A 22,750-nucleotide genomic window follows, 5' to 3' on the forward strand; every position below is an offset into this window, starting at 1 on the left:
GATGCTTGTCAGCCGTGGAAGGGACCCTGCGCACCTGGGTACGACGCCTATGTGGAGACACCTAGAGCGTCACCACCCAGGTCTCAGGGGACAGGCTGGCAGCGCTAGTGCGCCTTGTGCATCTGCCACTAGGGCGGGCAGCGGCAGTGTGCCAGCCAGCAGGCAGGCTACACTGCCCGTCCAGCGGTGGACGCAGTCCTCGGGCAGCCAGCGTATTGTTCGCGTGGACCATCATCACCTCACCCGCCTCATAGGGGAGATGATTTCCACCGATGACCAGCCGTTTCAGGTGGTCGAGAACAACGGCTTCCGCCGGATTCTCCAATTCCTGGCTCCCGAATATGTCATCCCCTCAAGGACCACGTTCAGCCGGAACGTGGTCCCCTCCCTGTACCGCCGGTGCAGGGAGCTCGTGTCGGCCGAGCTGCGTGCAGCTCCGGCCGGGACAAGCGTGCATTTCACGACTGACCTCTGGACCAGTGTCAGTGGGATGCACGCTTCTTTCCTGGCCCTCACTGCCCACTGGTGGGGACCGGAGAGTGAGGGGACCTCCGCAGGCGATGCTTCCGGGTCCGGCGCGGCTCCCGCTGCACTACGGCACAGGTGGGCCGTCCTGCACGTGGAGACGATGGACACGAGGCACACCGCGGAGGAGGTGGCGGCCGTACTCGACCGCCAGATAGAGGAGTGGATTGGCGGGTGTCCACACCTCTCCCGCGGCTTCATTGTCACCGACAATGGAGCCAACGTTACCGCCGCTGTCGAGACAGTCATGGACTGTGTGAACATACGGTGTATGGCACACACGCTCCATCTGACCGTCAGGGACGCCCTTGGCCTTAAGGAGCTGAAGGCGTCCCAGGAGAAGGGGGCCCGCCCCATCCCAGCTGCTGTTGCTGCCACGGCCACGCTTGTGGATAAGTCCCGCAAGCTGGCCGCCCACTTCCACCGCAGCGAGAAGTCCAGGAGACTGCTTCGCCAGAAGCAGGATGACCTTGGCCTTCCTCGCCATCTCATCCCTACGGATGTGGAGACGCGGTGGAACTCCACCTTCCTCCTGTTCCAGCGCCTGTTGGAGCAGGAGAGAGCCCTTGTCGCCCTGGCGAGGGACGAGTCCTTGGATGTCTGCGACTTCTCGAACGCAGAGTGGAAGCAGATGTCCGAGGTGGTGTCGGCACTCGAGCCCTTCCAGCTTGCCACGAAGGGCTTGTGTGGCGACACCACTCCCTTGAGCCAGGCGCTGCCCACAGCTGTTGGTCTCGAGAAGCTGATGGGTGGACTCCATATCTCTCTGACCACGCCAGAGGGTCGTGCTCTGGCTGGGTGGCTGAGGTCTGGGGTTGACAAGCGGCTCGTTGATGTGCTGGGAGACAGGGAGGAGTATGTCCTTGCTTGTCTCTGTCACCCAGCCCTCAAGGGCAATGCCGTGAGTGCCGACGACTTGCCCAGGTGGAAGGGCATCCTGGTCGAGAAGGTTAGGGAGGAGGAGGCCGCTAGGGCCCGCAGAGACCAGGGTGTTGGTAGTGGTGTGGGGGCAGCCCTTGCGGCCCAACCCGCACCCAGCAGCAGCATGGGCGGCCAGCCGGCGTCAGCTTCCCCTTCCCCTCCCTCTTCCCAGTCCAGCAGCGCGGCATCCCAGGCGGCGCCATCGCAGCAGCCATTTGCTACCGACTCGAGATCCGCCCAGTGGTTTCAGCGGTTCTGCTATGGCGCCATGCCTGGTATGCGGGAGGCTCGACCTGCCAGGCCCCCCTCCAGTGCTGAGCAATGCGTTGCGCAGTACTTGGAGGAGCCTGTGGAGGGAGACGGCGTGGACTGCGCACAGTTCTGGGCGAGCCGCCGCCAAGTCTGGCCGGACCTGGCGGTGGTGGCTGTGCGCCTCCTCTCCTGCCCCCCAACCAGTGTCCAGAGCGAGCGGGTGTTTTCACGTGCCGGGGACGTGGTGACACCCTCTCGCTCCCGCTTGGACCCTGGTCTGGTGGAGCAGCTGGTCTTCCTTAAGGTGAACCTCCCCCTGTTGGGCTACCCCAAGCTGGAGTTTGAGCCGGGCGAGTGATTACCGTGGGTTGCCCCATGGTTGGTCACCTGCCTGGCTCGACCTCTGTGCTTATCCCTACCCAACCCCCTTCCACCTCTAGCTGAGCTGACGTGACAGATGCTGAGCCGTGCCAGCCAGTCGCAGCGTGTAGTGTGCCCACACAGAGATGCAGTTGTAGTAGTAGTTGTAGTGCTGCGACTGGCCAGATGTTTACAATGCCCACGCCCACCTAAAAAGAAACCCAATGCTGACCAGCACAGGCCCTTTATCTATCCACCTGTCAGCATTTGGGGACCTGGCGTGGGCACGGCACACCCCCCCAAAGTAGCACAGCCCACGGAGTACTAGACTTAGCGGCAGCGGCGGGTATACGTTCTAAAATGCAGTGTAGATATGTAAATACTGTATGTAAATAAACATGTAAATAATTTTTTCTTTAAAAACCCCATGTCAAAATCAAGCCTCAAAATTATGCAAAAGAAAGAAAAAAAGGTGACAGAGGGAGAACAAAATGATGAATGCCAAATGAATTGATTTTATTGAAAATGTTACCAGAAATCATGTGTGGGGGGCTTGGTTTACATGGAGAAAATGATTGGGTGATTTTTTCAAATGAAACGAATGAATTATTATCATCTTATGTTCATCTTGATTGTGGTCACTGTTGATGTTGGCTGATGGCAAAAAACCCCAAACCATCAGAATAGCAATGAACTGGCTGCCAACACAACATATTGATTGATAACTGTGCAGGGGGGGAATTGGGTCTGTGTGTGTGTGTGTGTGTGTGTGTGTGTGTGTGGTGCAGGCGCAGTCTGTCTCTTCCTGTTGTGTGTCTGTCTGTCTGTCTGTCGGTGTGAATGGATGCCTAGCACTGTCTCTGTGTGTGGATGCTTTCTGTGTGTAGTGTGGTGTGTGTCTGTCTACATGTTTTTTTCCCTCCCCCCCATGCCTCCCTCCATCCTTCCCCTCTCATCCTCTCCCCTTCCTCTTCACCACCTTCCATCCTCCCTCCCTTCCAGCCCACCACCGCCTCACCTGCCCCCAACCCCGGTCTGGCAGATGATGAGAGTCTGGTCTCTCCCACCGAAGCACACACGTGACCACGTGTGTGCACAAATATGTGGCTGACCAACTCTGAGCCGGACCCTCCCCCCTTCAATCCCCTCTACATCCCTCTCCCCCTCCCCTTTCCTCCCCCCTGCCTCCCTGCCTCCCTCCCTGCCTCCCTCCCCCCTCCTAGCTAGCAGCGCACACATACACACACAAAACACCTGTGGTGGCAAACACCACCAGCACACATGCACTCACACTGGTGCCACCACCTCTGCCTTGGGCCTCTGTGTCCTTGAGCAGATATGTGGTGGTAGACCAGAGAAGCATTTCTTTCCAGCAAGGCAAAAGGCATGCACTCACTGCACACACACACACACACACACACACACACACACACACACACGAAGAGGTGAAAAGACGAGAAGAGGCAACTTCTAGAACCAGCAGCAGCAGGTGAGTGTCGTGTAATTGTGTTGCTTCCCAAGGCCACTGCCCATGCTCAATGCTCATTCTGCTGAAACTAAAGAACTAGCTACAATCACCCTTCCTCACACGCCGCTCAGCTCAGCTCAGCTGCACAGCACACTGACTAACTAGACACTACAGCTGGTGGTAGAAAAAACAGAAGTCTAGATTCTAGAAGATGTCCTGGTGGATTTTAAACTTTCAAATCTGTGCTAGGATTGCCTCGCCCGCCTCCTCCTCCTCCTCCTCCTGCCTGTAATTGTGCCCTCTCCCCTTGCAGTTGCGCCGTCGTGATGGGTTGGTGATGTGCGTGCGCCGTCTACTTGTTAGCTCTCTCCTCCTCATGTTGGCTGGGCTTGCCAGGCACTGGCTGGCAGCAGCTGTTGGCTGTGTGCTAGGCTCAGGCTGTGGCACGCGTGACTGGACTGGGAATGTTATTGTAGCGGCAACACTGGTTGTGGTGGTAGCAGTAGTAGCTGTTGTTGTTGCTGGGCTGGTGGCTGCTGGCCTGTGCTGACTCTGCGCACTTGGTCTGGTCTGGTAATTTGGATGCAGATGTAGGGTGTGTGTGCATCATCCATGGGGAGCAGCAGAGCAGAGCAGAGCAGGTTGGCTGGCTTCTGTCTGTCGGGCCTAGTCAGTGGCAGGCACTGAGTGAGGCGGTGGTTTCTTTGGGCGTCACATCACCCATCATGCAGAGCGGCAGGTCTGCTGCTCTGCTGCTCCGCCTCCTGCTTCTTCTCTGTGTGTGCTGCTCTTGTGCTTAGTGTGCTGCTCCGCTGCTGCTGCTGTGCTGGCAGGCAGCACAGCAGTGGCCTTTTTGTTAGATCAGAGAGTGGGTGTTGTCTCTCTGAGTGTCCTCCTCTTACTTGCTTGGATAGGAGTGGTGGTAGTAGGTAGGCATTAAGATGGACTGACTAGGTGTTACGTGTTAGGGCGCCCAGAGAGAGGGGCCAAAAAGATGGGGTGGCAATTGTTGGGTTGCTCCTAGTATTATTGGTGAATTTTTGAAGAAATTTTTATTTCCATTGGCTAGAATGGGGGTTTGGGGCTGCCCCAGACCCGCCTCTGTGGGGTGGCAGCACCGCCAAAGTGGGTCCGGGGCCATGGCAGAAATGCCCTCAGTCCCTCCCAGCAATCCCCGTAGAGATAGGAGTGATGGTTCTGTTGTTTTTCTGAGGTGTTCTGAGTGAGTGTGGTGTGGATTCTGTGATAGCAAATGAGAGTGGATTCATGGTGTCTCATTGGAAATCTCATTAGCTATCATAGAATCTACACTCAGAACACCTCATAAAAACAACAGAACCATCACTCCTATCTCTACGGGGATTGCAGGGAGGGACTGAGGGCATTTTTGCCATGGCCCCGGACCCACTTTGGGGGTGCTGCCACCCCACAGAGGCGGGTCTGGGGCAGCCCCAAACCCCCATTCTAGCCAATGGAAAAAAAAATTTCTTCAAAAATTCACCAATAATACTAGGAGCAACCAATTGCCTTGGGATTTTTGGGGTGGAGGACACCCATGGGTGGCTACCACCCACCCCAGCTTTTTTGCCCCTAAGGGCTCCACATTGTGAGTTATGGGCAAGAATTAATTTTTTTAAAAACAATTTGTAAAAAATCAGAGGAAGGTCCAATCGACTTGAAATTTGGGTGGCAGGTAGAACACAATGTCCCCTTCAAAACCAGCCACTTTTTGTGATCCGAACCGGTTCGGTTCGGATCCGAACCGGTTCGAAACCGGACCGGACCGGGGGGGTGGTCCGGCAAAACCAAAACCGAACCTCCCCGGTCCGGTCCGGACCCGATTCGGACCCGAACCGAACCGGGAAAACCGGTTTTATGCACATCCCTAATGAGAATTCAACAGCTTAATAATTTAAAAGGCAAAAGATCAAATGACAAATTTGGTAGCAGGGCTGCAGGATAGAGGTGCTGCACAAGGGTGGAGAACGGAGGAAACCAATTGGCTACACAACATGGGAAGGACAGCCATAAACATGGCCAAAGGAAGAGGCCAGCTCAAGACTTCCAATGGGTCATTTCGGAGCTCGGAACACCATTTTCCCAATATCTGTGCTAGCTTCTTACTACTTTCTGGATTCAATTCAAAGTGCTGGCAATTATCTAAAAAGTGCTATGTAATCTGGGCCCAGCACCATTCACATCTTATCTTAGACAGATTAAATATCCCATCGTTAAGTATCCAAGTCAAATTGCTTATGTACTCCATTGTTAGCAAGTGATTCAGGTGATAAAAATACATTAATCAAAGCCTTCTGATCCTTCAGGCTTTATAAGTTTCCTGTAATCAGCAGGGAGGATAGACTAGAAGGCCTCACAGATGCCTTTCAACTCTACAAATCTGTGTTCCATCAGGACCTTTTAAGATCAACCGGCAACATCACCCTATTATGCTTACAATCAACAAGCCAAGTCAAAATGACAAGGACATGCAGAGCGGTACCCTCAACTTGCCACCCCATTCCCCAGGAGACTCACTAGAGTCCAAGTGTCTTCTGGAGGAAGTGCAAGACCTTTTGGAGGATCCCACAAATAAGACAGCATAACTAACAACAACAACAACAACTGGGGGTTTTAACATATTGTAACCAGCCCCAAACTCTTGAGCAGGATATAATCAACTGGTGGGTTGTTGTTTTTTAATTAAACGTAAGTACAACAAGGGTGGAAATGTCACAAAACCAGCTTCCAGATTCCCACTTCAACCAGCCAGCTGACTGTACTTGTACCTTTTTGGCTCTTTCAGTGATTGTCGGGGCTCTCTGTAGCATTTTCTCTTGCAAAAATTCTTTATTCTGGAAAAAAAAAAGGTTTTCAAGGTTTTCAGGTATTCAAATTCCTGTCTCCTGACTTCAAAAGCCTATTGTCTGGCACAAGTGGTATTTCTTGGAAAAAGCAGGGGGTGGGGGTGGCTGCGGGAAGGCAAAGTAAAGAGAATCAAAATAGATTATTTCTTCCATCACTTGAAAGCAGAATCAGAAACGCCTTTGACACCGGTGACTGGAAACCAATACAGTAGTCTCTTCCGGAGAGATGCGCTGGCATTTTGTTGCCCATTCCCTGTGCGTTAGTCTGAGGAGTCTCAGGAGAGGAGAGCTGGTCTTGTGGTAGCAGACATGACTTGTCCCCATAGCTAAGCAGGGTCTGCCCTGGTTGCATCTGAATGGGAGACTTGATGTGTGAGCACTGCAAGATCTTCCCCTCAGGGGAGGAAGCCGCTCTGGAAAGAGCATCTAGGTTCCAACTTCCCTCCCTGGCAGCATCTCCAGGATAGGGCTGAGAGAGATTCCTGCCTGCAACCTGGGAGAAGCCACTGCCAATCTGTGAAGACAATACTGAGCTAGATGGACCAATGGTCTGACTCAGTATATGGCAGCTTCCTATGTTCCTACGAGTGCTGCCAGTTTCCATCTTTGCCCCCCAAACCATTCAATGCCTATATGCAGCCACTGGGAGAGATTGTGTGTGTCAATCTGCAGCATGATCAAAATGCCAGTGATAGCCAGCTTAATTTTATTTTATTTTTACATTTATATCCTGCTCTTCCTCTGAACAGCCCAGAGTGGTGTACGTGGATTATGTTTATCCTCACAACAGCCCTGTGAGGTGGGCTAGGCTGAGAGAGAAGTGGCTGGATCCCAGGCTGAATGGGGATTTGAACTCAGGTTTTTCCAGTCCTAGTCCAACACTTTAACCACTAAACCACACTAGCTCTATTTTCTACTTCCACATCAGGCCAGGTGTAGCGGCTCTTAAGCAGATAAAATTGCATTGGGGAATAAAGCTTGGGAAGAACCACCCCTGCAATGAACAGTGCATTCCTTGCCCAGCAGGAAACTACTGCTCCCTCCAAATAAAAAGATACAAGGTTCCTACCTTTGCTTTCTGGAAAAATTTGTGTCTTAGGAGTTCAGCAGCTATTGGTCTATTAGAGGAAAGAGAATACAAGAGAGAAGAGAAGAGGAGGCATTTAAGACGAGTTACTTTGTGTGTCTTTGGCTTTATATAAAACCAAACCATTTTAGAAAACTTTAGATAGCTTGGGCCCACTCCGATGGACAGAAAATAAGAACCTGATATGGGGCAAAGATGCTTCTTCCTGCCAATGTGTACATTTCAGTTATGCTGCACAGCCAATGTGTGAAGAGCCACGGATGCTTTTTCAGGAATGAGCTTTGCAAAGAGATGGACAGAGAAGGGCACCCACTGACCACTGAGTGGCCTGTGGTTAATGGTGACCAACAAGCTTTACACTGGAAGAGGCGCATTGCTTCTGCCACCTTCACATTTACACATGCTGGCATTCAATGAGACTTAACCACCTGAAATTAACATTATGATCATGGTAGGAGCTAACTAGGAGGCTCAGAAAGCTTCACACATTGGGATGGTATCCAACCCTTGACATTCACCTCCAGAACATTTCGAGCAAACCATGTGCCGTCCGTGAAAACAGAGCCTTGAGAATATTTATGCACCACTTTTCAGTTTGCAAGCTTATTTATTTATTAGAGACATTTAATATACCGCCCACTCTGAAGACTCCGGGCAGTGCACAACAGCATGCAAACAGGCAACATTAAAAATTACATTCTAAATTAAAAACTAAAGTAACTACCAAAGAACAGAAAAATGAACTACAGGGCAAAAGCCTGGCGAAAAAGAAAAGTCTTAAATAGCGATTTGAAGATCGGTAAGGAAGGGGCTAGCCGGATCTGTAGGGGGAGAGAGTTCCAAAGGAGGGGGGCAGCAACCGAAAAGGCCCTTTCACAAAGCGGTTTGCAAAGCTAAAGCAGCAAGATGGTTCCCTTTCCCACACAGGCTCACAATCCAGAAGTAAACACCAGCAACAACCACTAGGAGGGATGCTCTGCTGGGCCGAAGAGGAAGAGTTGTTCTGCCCTTTCCAAATAGGGAGAATGCCACAGTTTTAAAAGATGAATCATAGGAGTCATTGATGAATCTTAACCAACAGCCTGTGACAAGAGGTTCTGCAGGCCAACTGTGCATTGCATAGAGCAGTAATCATTTGTGTGTCTTACTGACAGCCTCTACGCATCCATTTCACATTTTTGTGTTTATAGAACTGAATCATTCCCTGGGCTGGTTCATACGCTACTTCACCAAGAGTGAAGTCAAGAAAAAAGGAGAGAGTTGCAGACCAAGACAGACCTCCTCCCTCATCCTCTGATCATGAATAAATCATCATGTTGGAAATGAACTGGGCTATGTAGCTGCACGTGGAGTCTCCCTATCCCCACAGACTCCTCCCATGCACAGAACAGGGGGTCTTCTGATCAGCGGGGTCTGCAGCTTTTGAGCATACATTTTGTATGCATATTTATTTTTCAAATTTGTTGACCACCCCAAACTTCCATCTTTGGGCAGTTTATATCAACATAAAACAGATTAACAATGAAAACCTTAAAACAATTAAAAAGTAGAGTCATATTAAAAAGCTTGGGTGAAAAATAAGTCTTTTGAAACTTTCCAAAAGTTGTCAGAGATGGGGGTGCTCTTATTTCAGCAGGGAATGCATTCCAGAGTCTCGGGGCAGCTACAGAGAAGGTCCATCCCTGTGTAGCCACCAGACAAGCTGGTGGCAATTGCAGACAAACCGCTCCAGATGATCTTAGTGGGCCTCATCGGGAAGATGTTCTCTTAAATATCCAGGGCCTAAACTGTTTAGGACTTTATAGCTTATAACCAGCACCTTATATTTTGCCAGGAAACTTCTCAGGAGCCAGTCTAGTTCTTTTAATATAGGAGTGATATGGTCTCTTTAAGATGACCCAGAGACCAATCTGGGGGCCACATTCTATACCAACTGCAGTTTCCAGACTATGTACAAAGGTAGGCCCACATAGAGCACATTGCAGTAATCCAGTCTGGAGGTTACCAACATATGTACCACTGTTCTGAGGTTGTTCATCTCAAGAAACTGACGCAGCTGGCATATCAGCCAAAGCTGATAGAAAGCACCTCTGCCCACCACCTCAACCTGGGACACAAGGGAGAGGTTTGGATTCAGAAGCACCCCCAGACTGCATACCTGTTCCTTCTGGGGGAAGTGTGACCCCATCCAGAAGCAGCCGATTAAAAGAGTCTCCCAAGTTCCAATCCTGCACTTATCTGGATTCAGTCTCTTATCTGGATTAAGCATCAGTTTGTTATGCCTCATCACTGCCTCCAGGCAGGCATTTAGGGAGGTTATGCCCTCTCCTAATGATGCTGACATGAAGAGATAAATCTGGTTGTCATCAGCATATTGATAACACCCTGCACCAAATCTCCTGATGATTGCTCCCAGAGGTTTCATGTAGATGTAATAAAGCATTGGAGACAGTATGGAGCCCTGGGGGACATCATACAAAAGTTCATGTTTTGAAGAGCAACAGTCTTCAAGGGACACCATCTGGAATCTGTCCGAGAGGTAGAAACGGAACCACTGCAAAGCAGTGCCTCCAACCCCCTCAGATGCTCCAGAGAGATACTATGGTCAATAGTATCGAAAGCCACCAAGAGATCCCAAAGGACCAACAGAGTCGCACTCCCTCTGTCAATTCCAAACTGGAGATCATCCATCCAGCCAACCAAGGCAGCCTCCACCCCATAGTAGGGATGTGCATGAACTGGTTCGGCGGTCCTTTTCCAGACTGCCGGACCGGTTCGGAGGCCCAGCGTTCAGACCGGTTCAGTGGGGGGGGGGGTTACCTTTAAGGAGCAGGCAGGGTACCCTTACCAACCCACCCCCGCCACATTTCCCCTGCCGGCGCTGCCACCAAAACCACTTGTGCAGGGCTGCCGGATACCTCCTTGCAGCCCAGGTCAGTATCAAACCGGCAGTGCACTTCAAGTTTGATGCTGACCGGGGCTGCAAGGTGGTATGCAGGAGCCCCACGCCAGCTCCAACAGGGGAGTAAGGGTACTCCAACTGCTTCTTAAAAGGTAACCCCACCGCCACCAAACCGTCCGACTGACGGTTCGTGCACATCCCAACCCCATAGCCCAACCGAATGCCAGTTTGAAGTGGGTCTAGATAATCAGTCCAGGACAGCTGGAAGAGGAAACAGCTAGTAGATTTCCGATTGCCCTTCCCCTGTAACGGCCTACTGGCTTGCCAACGTTACTTCTATTCCCCACCAACACTGGAATAGCTGCCTCATAATCAGTGCACACGCCCTGTCTCCCCATCTCCAGAAAAACCTAGACACATAAATCAATCTCACTCAAGACTTAAAATAGAAGCCAAAATGACCCTCTACGAGATTTTGCGGGTTGGGGTGGGTCAGAGGGAAACCAAGTTGGGCCACCCATTACCTTTTCTCTGGGTCTTTCTGCAGACACAACGAAATCATCTTCCGGAACGACTTGCCGTACTTCTTCAGCATCTCTTTATCTTGCACACCCGTCTCCAGTGAAGGCGGGTCGTTTTGTAGCGTCAACATTAAGACCTGGTGGAATTACACCCATTAGAAACATCCAGCAAGGAAAACACAAAAGGAAAAGAGAACCAATTCAGTAATAGGAGTGTGCATGGAACCAGTCCGGGGCCATGTAAGAGGTCTCCGGACCTGTTCGGAATTGGGCCAGTCCAGGGGTCCGGGGGGGGGGGAGTGTGGCTTTAAGGGGGGGGAGTACTTACCCCTCCCGCCGCTTTCCCCCCTCCGGCGCTACACTTTGGTGCAAAGTTTTTGGGGCGGCAGAGTTCCTCCCTGCCACCCCTGCCACCAACGTTGTCTGGAATAAGGAGAAATTACCGCCACGTATGTGCCCATCGCGGTGCGCGTGCCCATCGCTATGCGCGCTGCATACATCACACACAACGTGTGCGGGGCGTGCGCAGCGGCAACAGGCGCACGGGCGCATGCATGGCGGCAACTTCTCCTTATTCCAGACAATGATGGGGGCAGGGGCGGCAGGGAGGAACTCTGCCGCCCCAAAAACTTTGCACCAAAGTGCAGCGCCGGAGGGGGGAAAGCGGCGGGAGGGGTAAGTACTACCCCCCCACCCTTAAAGCCACACTCCCTCCAGTGCCCCCCAGGACCGTGCCTCCGTGGTTCCGTGCACATCCCTATTCAGTAAGAGGACAATCGTCTTGAGAACCCAGAGGCCATGGTCTTGATGGGAGCTGGTTATTGCAGCTTGCTGGTAAAAGAAAGGGACACAATATCCTAAACACACAGAGGCTGTGTCCACCCACGGCAGCACGTGAGGTTGCCTTTAGCTCCCTGGGAGTGTGCCATACTTCTGGTCGTGTCGTACAATATTCAGAGATTGGTCACGTCATACGTCATGACCAATTTCGGCATATCCTACCTTACTTGTGGCAAGGAACCTGACACTTGTCACGCAGATTTGGAGCAACAGATGCCAGGTTCCCTGCCACAATCAGGGCAAGAAATGCCAACCAATCCAACACAACCAAGCGGCATATTGTTACCAAGACAAGAAGCAGAGCTTACACATGCTCCCAGGGCCACGGCAGCCTGTGGCAACCTTAGGTGCTGCACTGTGTGTCAACTTGCCCCCAAAAGTCTGTGGCAACACAACGCAGGCTCCAGACATTAATACTGCAGGGGAATAGAGGAGCATGTTCCTTCCTAAAAGGCAACACCTGGGCTCTGAAGGCTGCCTAGGTCTTGGTCACAACTTAAGTGTGCCTTTTATTGCACTGATGAACAGATGCATCTTGGGTCCAAGTTTTAAGATGTCTGCAGTACAGAAGGAAGTAATAACTGCAGGAGGAGATCAACAGCAGGTGAGCAAGTCCTCCGTGGATGCTGGCCCACCATGACCGGCCTTCTCACTGAAGAGTAATTTACACAGGAAGCTGCCTTACCCTGAGTCAGACCATTGGTCCATCTAGCTCAGTAGTGTCTACACACTGCTTTGGCGTCTTCTTTCCTTGGTGTTGCAATGTAGGTTTCTGCAACTAGGGAGAAAAGAATATCCCTCCTCCCCTGCCAGTTCTCACTTCAGAAGCAACACTTTCCAAGATAGGTTGGTACAGATTTGGGGCCACTGGCACTTTCTAAACACTTCCTTGGCTATCAAAATCAGCACGTCAGCAACTCACCTTCATGGGTGGGTATTTGTGGTAAGGGGCGGCCCCCGTTGCCAGCTCGATTGCCGTGATTCCAAAACTCCAGATGTCTGCCTTGAAGTCGTAACCTCTCACCTGAGAAAGTCGCAGATTTTAATTCGCCCCGAATTTAGTTATCTGACATCCCAACCCATGCACCCGCAAGGCTTTCGTGAACTGCCTCCAATTAGAGGATGTATTTAGATTAGCCACCAATTCTATCAGGAAACTGCAGGGTGCACAAAGCTCCAATTCAGCACACACAATGCGTTGTGGGTTCACACACACAAGTACTTTGCAATGACAATATAAATTGTATGAAAAGAGAACAGGCTTCTACAAAAATATCAATTACTTATATTGCTTTTAATTCAGCATATACAGACTTTATTGCATGGACCAGGGCTGCACAACTACAGCTCCCATCATACTTGACTACTGGTCACTGTGGCTGGGGATGATGGAGGTTGTAGTCCAACAATAGCTGGCAAGCCAAAGTTGTGCAGCCCTGACATAGACAAATCTTAAGATGTGAAAACCTATCACTGACTCACAAGGCATCACATGGAAGATCAATTCAAGGAGCTTTAGTTAAGGATAGCCCTGCTGGATCAGGCCCAAGGCGCATCTAGTGCAGCATCCTTTCACATATGGTGGCCCACCAGATGCCCACCAGTTCATTGTAACGGAAGAGTGTCAGGAGAAAGCCCAAAGGCAACCTGAATCTTACATTTGGAACTCTTTCTCCTTTATCCTAAAGTTTATCATGACTACACAAAACTTGGAAAAACACATCCATGTTCAAGTCCTCTTCATACAAAACTTTTTACAAACAATGTGTTTGCTGCTGCTTCTTTGAGCCATCGTTACTTTAACTCAGATTTAGAATTAACTCCCTTCATGTTGATTTAAATCCTTCCCTAATCCTTATGTCCGAGGAAGAGGGGAAGCCAGTTAGCTTTATCCTAAAACATCTGATCCATGTAGATATATTTGGGGAAACCTTGGATTTCAGGAGCAAAGGTTGTAGGCAAGTAGGGCATCATGTCTGAACCTGAAATAATTCAAATGAAACTCGGGAAAGAAAGGAAGGAGAGGTGATTTTATTTCACTATCCATGATGCTACCACAACAGCCTCTCCAACTCTGCATGAATGCTAGTCAGGTCCATTTGTGGAAACTCATCTTTCTTCACTGGCATTGTATACATGAGCCATTCTTGTTCCAAGAAAGCTATTTCCTCTCTGGCATCACACAGCTACCTGGCATCTCAAGCCCAACTTCTATTCTCTGCCTCAACTGCAGAGCAGAGATGCCGTATGCCCTCTTCCAGTTACGATCCCCCAAGAATTTCTTTCCAATATGGACCTTTCAGCAGGGTTTGAAATTTAGTAACAGCAGCAGGTTTATAGGGTAAAATCGAGTTTGCAATGTGGAGTATATGTGTTTTTAATTATTATAGCAATGGTAGATTTGTATAGATAATATGAACCGTGCAGACTGGTAAGCGGGAAGCCAATATTTACTTAATTAAATGTAATTGGACTGTTAAGATATTGTACAAACCAATAAAATTTTAAAGTGCAAAAAATAAAATAAAAATTTCAGCCAAACAGGAGAAGTCAACTTCTCCTGGGCTAGAAAAATCAAGATCTGTGCAAATGTGACAGGAGCACGTTGCTTTGCTAACTCAACAGTTGCTCTGGGAGAAGAAAAATTATTTCCCTCAAAGCCAAAGGATTTTGGGCTTCATATAGTACTATGCAGCTGGATGAAAAGGCTGTCTGAAATGTAAGTTTGTCCAGATTTTTCTAAAAATATTAACACCACACTTTCCAGATGCTGAAAAATCATTACTTGCTTCCAGCCACTATATTGGTCAGTGCTACTCCCATTTTGCAGACAGAGAAAATGAGGCAGAGAAGCAAGTTACCCACCGAAGACAGTAATTACTATTCTAAACATTTATACCAATGTATAAATACTCTTAGGTACATCGAAGGGCTTTTTTGCAGTTTACATTACTAAAACACCTAAAAAATGCAATGTGTAAGCGAATCAAACACATCTTTGCACATTGTTCTGTCATACAGATGCAGTCATCAGAGACAGGGATATGCATGAGCTGGTTCGGCAGCGCCTCTGGGAAGCACCGAACCGGCTTGGGCGCCAGCATTCAAACCGGCACGGCAGGGAGTGGTTCCCTTAAAAAGCAGGTAAGGAGCTCCTTCCCTGCTCGTCCCCACCCCGCTGCTGTTCCGGTGGCATCACCTGCCCTCAAAAACGCTGTGTGCATGGGACTCATGTTTGAGAACCCTCGAACTGCTGTACGATCACAGCACTGTAAGGGGTTGCAAGGAATTCTGCCTGGCCAGAAACTAGCACAACATCCGGCCAGAGCAGCGGAAGCAAGTCCATACAGGAGGCCCACAATTAGTGCAGGTTCTCTGTTCACGGTTTCAGCTATCCGCAGTTCACCAATATATCCTATTGGTTTCGATTACTGCAGAGGTGAATTTTGGCCATTTGCAGGTCCTTTGTGAGCATTTCACACTTCCAGTGGCACTTCCGGTGATATATCTGGATTGAAGGCACTTCTGGAGGCAGTGTGAAACCATGCTGGGGCATGTTCATGCGGAATTGGGAGGATTTGGGGGGGTCATTACTGAAGGGGCTGCAGCGGCCAAGGTACAGTGCTGTAATCTTCTCCTATTCTTGTTTCCCTCCCCCACCCCCAAGTTTTGACAGTTTTAGTACATCTCCCATGTACCAAGGAACCTCATTCTCATAAGCACAATATTCCAATCATCACGGTTTCAGCATTTGTGGCGGTAGCACAAAACGTGCTGTATTTACCTGAATGCAAGACTAGTCTGCTTCTTCCCCCAAGTTATTTGACGTTAGAAATCAGGAGGTCATCTTTAATCCAGAGTCCTCTTCCTTTTGAGTAAAATTAAGTATAACCTGTATTTCACCACTATCTTTTTTTAAGGGGCTTGTCTTAAATCCAGAGTAGTCTGGAATTCGGGTAAATATGATAAACCTCACGATAATCAAGGGCCTCCTGTACTCAAAAGCCATAATCGTACATAGGACCCTAGGCAGGAGCTGTGGAGGTGCCATGCTGAAGTTTGCAACACTATCACAAACACAATACAACCTTTGCTTTGATGGGGGGGGGGGAAGAGGAAGAGGGTTACCTGCTCCATCACTTCAGGTGCCATCCAGCAAGGTGTGCCCACAAAGGTTTTTCTCACTTTGTTCCGGGTAATGTCGCCTCCCGTGGCTAAAAAAGCACTAACACCAAAATCTGAAACACCAAAAAGAAAAGGAGAGGACTCTTAGAAGCCAGCAGCCTCAGACCAGATGCAAGAGCCCAAGCTGCTCCACTATTCAATCTGCAAAGCGAGTGGGAGAAGTTACAAGTGCCAACAGTTTACAGCCAGACCTGTTAAATGCTTCAAGCTAGACCAGATGGACAGGAAAGGAACACACTTCCCAGCTTTACGAATGAATTCTCACTGGCCATAACCCAGGCTAAAATCTATTCTGAACTTCAGGTATGTAAACGGAATAGAAGAAATGTGGTTAGTCCCTGCACTGGTATGCAAAATTATACACAAGGAAGATGACATCACACACAGGATGGCTTGAAGAAGGGTTTGGATAACTTCACGGAGGAGGGGTCTATCAATGGCTACTAGTCGGAGGGCTATAGGCCACCTCCAGCCTCAGAGGCCGAATGCCTCTGAGTACCAGTTGCAGGGGAGTAACAGCAGGAGAGAGGGCATGCCTTCAACTCTTGCCTGTGGCTCTCAGCAGCATCTAGTGAGCCACTGTGTGAAACAGGATGCTGGACTAGATGGGCCTCCTTGGGCCTGATCCAGCAGGGCTGCTCTTATGTTCTTATGAACAGCTTTGCGGCCAAGGCGCAGTGATAGAGCACCTGCTTTGGATGCAGAAGGTCTCAGATTCAGTCTCCGGCTGGAAGAGACTCCTGACTGAAACCTTCGAGAACTGCTGCCAGTCAGTGTAGACAATACTGAGCTAGATGGACCAATGGTTAGACTCTGTAAGATGCAGCTTCCCAGGTTCCCCCGAACAGTTAAAAGCGGGAGAAGATCTCAAGGTAATGTATTGCCAAAAGCATCTGGGGAATTTTTACTTCTATATACAAACACTTAAAGCTGCCCAATACAGAGTCAGACCCTCCATCTAACTCAGGATTATCTCCTCTCTTAAGAGAGGAGAGCTGGCCTTGTGGTAGCAAGCATGACTTGTACCCTAGTAAGCAGGGTCTGCCCTGGTTACATATGAATGGGAGACTTGATGCGTGAGCACTGGAAGAGATTCCCCTTTAGGGATGGAGCTACTCTGGGAGGAGCATCTAGGTTCCAAGTTCCCTCCCTGGCAGCATCTCCAAGATAGGGCTGGGAGAGACTCCTGCCTGCAACCTTGGAGAAGCAGCTGCCAGTCTGTGAAGACAATACTGAGCTAGATGGACCTATGGTCTGACTCAGTATATGGCAGCTTCCTATGTTCCTACACTGGCAGGCAGCTCTTAAGTGTTTCAGACAGGGGGTCTTATGCATGCAAAGCAGATGCTCTATCAATGAGCTACAATGCCCCCCCACGCCCCCCCAAAAGCTAGTTGCTTATACTGCGCCAGACCACTGGCCTACCTAGCTCAGTACTTTACTCGGACTGGCAGCGGCTCTCTAGGGAGTCTTTCCCAGCCCTACCTGCAGATGCCAGGAACTGAACTTGGGAACATCTGAATGCAAAGAAGATGCTCTCCCACTAAGCGACAGCCCCTCCACATAAGATTTTCGGTGGACATTGGTGGGATTTGGTGCCCAGCTCTGCTCCCTGCCTCTCCTCACGACTAGAAAGAGCGTAAGCATGCAAAATAATGACTGCAGCATTAAGCAAAATAGGAGACATTTTGCAAGTTTGCATACACATATAGATGGCAAACAGAGAGGGGGTTTTTTTGGTGCAAAATTTAAAAAGTTTAATTTTTGAGCACAAACAGCCCCAACAAAAACAAAAAACCCCAGGAATTGCAAAGATCCACGCCTCGGCACCCTGAGCATCTACATTTGAATTGCAATCCTTCTAAAAAAAACCCCATCACCACCCAGTCACAAGATTCCTGTATTGTTGCTCCTCCTCAGATTATGCATAGATGTATGAAGCCTTTATTGTTTCTAGGGGTGAAGGGCTGTGTGTGTGTGTGTCTAGCAGCAGATCTCGTTCTAGGCAAGTCAGCCTCACAGGGAAGGTATGCATTTCAAGCAGCCAAACCTCACAACCCCAGAATACTAATTATCTTTTCATCTTGCCTTACGGTCATTTGGAGGATAAAGGAAAAAAACGCCAACCAATATATTTTGGAATAGAAGTTCCCAATGAAGGGAGAGGATGGATGATTCCTCTGGGGAGAAGAGAGGCTTAACAGAATACCTTGAAGATCACAAATTCCTCAAATCTGACCTCAGCCACGTGAAGCACTCCCCCCGCCGCCCCAATCTTTTCTTCCACCATCCCTACACCCTACCGGTAGCTTGGGGAAAATAATGCTGACCTACATGGCATAGTTGTTGTAAACATTAGTGAATGAACACAGGTCAGCTGTCTACTTTCTGGGAACCCAGCCCACAACGTGCTGTCTGCCGAGCAAGTCCTGAACATCTGCTATGGAGCCCTTGGGTGTTGGAAAGGATTCTGGGACATATTCTATGGCATACACTCAAGACAAGATTGTAGGGAACTATTATTATTACTAGTATTTTTAAGCCCGTTAAAATAACGGGCGCTAGTAGCCTGCCTTTCTTTTCTTTCTTTCTTTCTTTCTCCCTCCCTCTTGCCCTCCTTTCCTTCCTTCTTTTTTTTCTTTCTCTCTCTCCCTCTTTCCTGCCTTCCTTCTCTCTCCCTCTCCCTCCTTTCCTTCCTTCCCCCTCTTCTCCCTCCCTTCTTTCTTTTTTCTTTCTCTTTCCCTCTTTCCTTCCTTTAATGGGCTCGCTCTTTGGGGATGGTTGTTCCTCCCTCCCTTCCGTCTTTCTTTTGTTCTTCTCCCTCCCTCCCTTCTCCTTTTTCTTTCTCCTTCCTTCCTTCTCTCTTTCCTTCTTTCCCTCCCTCCCTCCTTCTTTCTTTTGTCCTTCTCCCTCCCTCCTCTCTCTTTTCTCTCCTTCCTTCTTTCTTTTGTCCTGTCTCCCTCCCTCCCTCCCTCCTCTCTCTCTCTCTCTCTCTTTCCTTCCTCCCTTCCTTCTCTTTCTCCCTCTCTCTGTCTACTCCTTCCTCCCTCAGACCCTGGGCCACGGAAGCCGCAAGGTGCTAGATTCCGTTAACCAATACCTTCCTGATTTTGCTTTCCGAGAAAGCTGGGTGCCTTTGGCCGAGGCTGGTTCTGGCTGGCAGGAACGGAACTCTTTCTTCCCAGGAGAAGCTCAGGGGATCAGTTGGGGTTGTCTCTCATTGTCCAAAACTCAGCTTACTGGCAGGTTGGAACCTGAAACTTGGGAGGGCAGCTTGGAGAGAGGGTTTCTGCACCACCACCCCCAGTCTCGGTGCCGGGCTCATCAGCCATGAAAGTCTCCTGCTTTTTTTCCGGTTGGGGTTGTCTCTCATTGTCCAAAACTCGTTTATGTAACTGGGCGCGGCGGGTGCTGCTGGTGGCGCTGAGTGGCAGCATCTTGCACCAGCAGCGGCCCTCTTCCTCTCTCTGGCTAGTCCCCGCCCCCTCGCCCTAAGCACGCCCCTTCCCTCCTCTCCGGCTCCCCCGCCCTCCTCCTTCCCTCTCTTCTCAGGCCTGGCTGGTCAACAGATCGCTCGATCGCAGGGCAGGGGGGTGCAAGCCGCTCCCTGCCACTTGCCTGCCCGCCCGCCCCCGCTGGTCTTCCCCTCCACATATTTCAGGCTTGGCTTTGCTTGCTCCTGCTTTGCTTCACTGCCGCCCACTTTACTTTGGGGTTTCTCCCCGCCCTTCCCGTTACTCTTATGCACCTCGTCGGCGGCTGGCCTGGACCCGTCGCCGCTGACGGTCCCGTTGCCGCCGTTTTTGCTCCGCGCCGCCTCCTCCCCCCTCCATGTCCCCGCTTCTCCCTCTCGGTTCAGCAGCCGCCTCTGCCCTCCCCGCTTCTCCTTCCTCTGCCACTTGCCAACATGGCCGCCTGGTGCCTTTGTCCGTTTCTGACTCGGCTGTTCTGCGCACGCGCTCTGTGCATGCCCAGAACGGCCGAGGGAGGCACGGACACACGCTTGGTTGTCCACGGATGGACACCAAGCCTTTTATTAGAGAGGATTATTTACATCTTATATCCCGCTCTTCCTCCAAAGAGCCCAGAGCGGTGTACTACATACTCAAGTTTCTTGTCACAACCACCCTGTGAAGTAGGTTAGGCTGAGAGAGAAGTGGCCGGCCCAGAGTCACCCAGCTAGTTTCATGGCTGAATGGGGATATGAACTCAGGACTTCCAGGTCCTAGTCCAGCACTCTAACCACTACACCAGAAGGTGGTGTGTTGGTGTGTGTGTGTGTGTGTGTGTGTGTGTGTGTGTGTGTTTTAAGGGTGAACACAGCCAAACACACCCTTCAATACAGACTGGGACCTTGCGAAGAAAGGGTCATATGGTATCATATGATTTACCCCATTGGGCAGGTTTCAGCCCTATTTTATTAATTAGGTCCATGGCAAAATTGGCTAAACTGCCTTGTCCTTGAGTGACAGCCCGATCCAAACTGCAGACCCCATGGCAGCATTTACCCTTTTAAGAGCAGCTGTGGGAGATCTGACCATGCATCTTCCACTGCCTCGTCTGGTTTGGCCCTTGGTTCACACAAATGCAGCGCCCAGCCTTGCTGGAGCTCCCTGCAACCTTGCACAATTGAGAGCACAGCCTGTAAAAACACCCCACACCCCACTGTGGCTGTGCAATTCTGGGAAGTTTAGCCAAGCTCTTAGTTAGGGACACATATCTGCCATTACATGACGCCCCTGGGAGAGATCATCAGATCTGGTGCTGGGTGTTCTCAGTACGCTGACGACACCCAAATCTATTTCTTCATGTCGACATCATCAGGAGAAGGCACAGACTCCCTAAATGCCTGCCTGGAGACAGTAATGGGCAAGATGAGGGATAACCAACTGAGACTTAGTCCAAATAAGAGGGAGGTACGTATTGTGTGGGGTTGGAACACAGGAGATTATTTTGATGTGCTGGTTCTGGGTGTGAAAACACTTCCCCAGAAGGAACAGGTACACAGTCTGGGGGTGCTTCTGGATCAAAATGTCCCCTCAGTATCCCAGGTTGAGGCAATGGCCAGAAGTGCTTTTTGTCACCTTTGGCTGATACTCCAGCTGCGTCCGTTTCTTGAGGTAAACGTCCGCAGAACAGTGGTACATCTGCTGGTAACCTCCAGATTTGACTACTGCAGTGCGCTCTGTGTGGGGCTGCCCTTGTACGTAGTCCAGAAACTACAGCTGGTTTAGAATGTGGCCGCCAGGTTGGTCTCTGGATCATTTTGGAGAGACCATATTACTCCTATATTAAAAGAAATGCACTGGCTACCAATAAGCTTCCGGGCAAAATACAAGGCGTTGGTTATAATCTATAAAGCCCTGAATAGCTTAGGGCCAGGAGAGAACATCTTCTTCACTGTGAGCTCTATTGACGACTGAGATCATTCGGAGAGGTCCGTTTGCAGTTGCCACCAGTTTGTCTGGTGGCTACACAGGGATGGGCGTGCTGCCAACCTGAGATTCTAGAATGCATTCCTGGCTGAAATAAGAGCCTCCCTATCTCTGACAACTTTTAAAAAATCTCTAAGACACATTTATTCACCCTAGATATGTGGTTTTAAATTGTTTTTAAGGTTTTAAATTCCTGTTTTACTTAATTTTATGTTGATGTAAACTGCCCAGAGACAGAAGTTTGCGGTGGTGTACACATATAATAAATAAAATTACCAATTACTGCCATTACCCTTTTAAACCAGGGCTGAAGCTGGTTTGCAAACCACTGTTAAAGAGAAACCTGGTTGGTGTTAACCATGGTTAGTGCTTGTGATGATACAACATTGAACCATGGTTAAGAATGCTAAGGGAGAGAAATCGGGAAATTCACACCGGGGGGGGGGGGCGGCGGCGCTATGGCCTCAGTTTCCAACCTCTTAAGAGATCTATAACATTATGAAGTGCTTCACATGATTGCTGTGAAGCACCTCAATGAGGTCTGTGGGGACAGCGGGCTCATGCCCTCACCTCTTGTTTCCCAGAGACATCTGGTGGGCCACAATGTGGAACAGGATGCTGGACTAGATGGGCTTTAGGCCTGATCCAGCAGGGCTGTTCTTATGTTCTGCTTACCAACCTCTAGTCCAGGGCCGGCCTTGGGGGTTTGGGCTCCCTAGGCCAAGTCTGACTTTGGTGTCCCACCAGTCGAGAACTGTAGGGCTCCAGCTTTATCTTGGGCTACACAGGCTTCTCATTCATGAGGCCGAATGACCAGCCCCAACAGATAACCAGTGAATGAGTAGCCTGCACTGGTTTGAGGACACAGTGGGAGCAAGTTCCCAGTCTATTATGGGGGCGAAACTCTTAATTTGTTTTATTTATTTATTTATTACATTTTATATCCCGCTCTTCCTCCAAAGAGCCCAGAGCGGTATACTACATACTTGTGTCTCCTCACAACAACCCTGTGAAGTAGGTTAGGCTGAGAGAGAAGTGACTGGCCCAGAGTCACCCAGCTAGTATCATGGCTGAATGGGGAGTTGAACTCGGGTCTCCCCGGTCCTAGTCCAGCACTCTAACCACTACACCAATGCCACTGTTAATTTGGAAATCCAGTTTGAGAACATTTCTTTCTGGAAATGAATGTTGAGGCAGGCAATTTGTAGTCAAGAGAGGGAGTGCAGCTTATGAAACTAGTTGTTTATTCGGTGCTGAGGTACAAAGAGCAAAGAATTATTTTGGGGTACAGAAGAATGCCCAGGTCCTTTGGGGTGCAGACTGCAGTATTACATATTATGTTCTTATACCACTGTGCATTACTTCAGGGGTTCAATACAAGGGAGAGAGA

The 22,750-nt window shown here is 49.8% G+C and overlaps 1 protein-coding gene across 2 annotated transcripts in view; it reads right to left on the reverse strand.

Moving 5' to 3' along the window:
• Positions 1–22,750, reverse strand: part of OXSR1 (oxidative stress responsive kinase 1) — a 124,870-nt gene that overhangs the window by 25,469 nt on the left and 76,651 nt on the right. For both annotated transcript variants that reach the window (XM_053262435.1, XM_053262436.1), the window contains 5 exons: positions 15,869–15,978; positions 12,663–12,764; positions 10,904–11,037; positions 7,460–7,508; positions 6,313–6,378 (listed from right to left, as the gene is read on the reverse strand). In XM_053262435.1, coding sequence (XP_053118410.1) covers positions 6,313–6,378; positions 7,460–7,508; positions 10,904–11,037; positions 12,663–12,764; positions 15,869–15,978 — 461 coding nt within the window. The remainder of the gene's footprint in view (positions 1–6,312; positions 6,379–7,459; positions 7,509–10,903; positions 11,038–12,662; positions 12,765–15,868; positions 15,979–22,750) is intronic.

Source organism: Hemicordylus capensis, chromosome 6 (genome assembly GCF_027244095.1).
Source record: "Hemicordylus capensis ecotype Gifberg chromosome 6, rHemCap1.1.pri, whole genome shotgun sequence".
Classification (NCBI taxonomy): Eukaryota; Metazoa; Chordata; class Lepidosauria; order Squamata; family Cordylidae; genus Hemicordylus; species Hemicordylus capensis.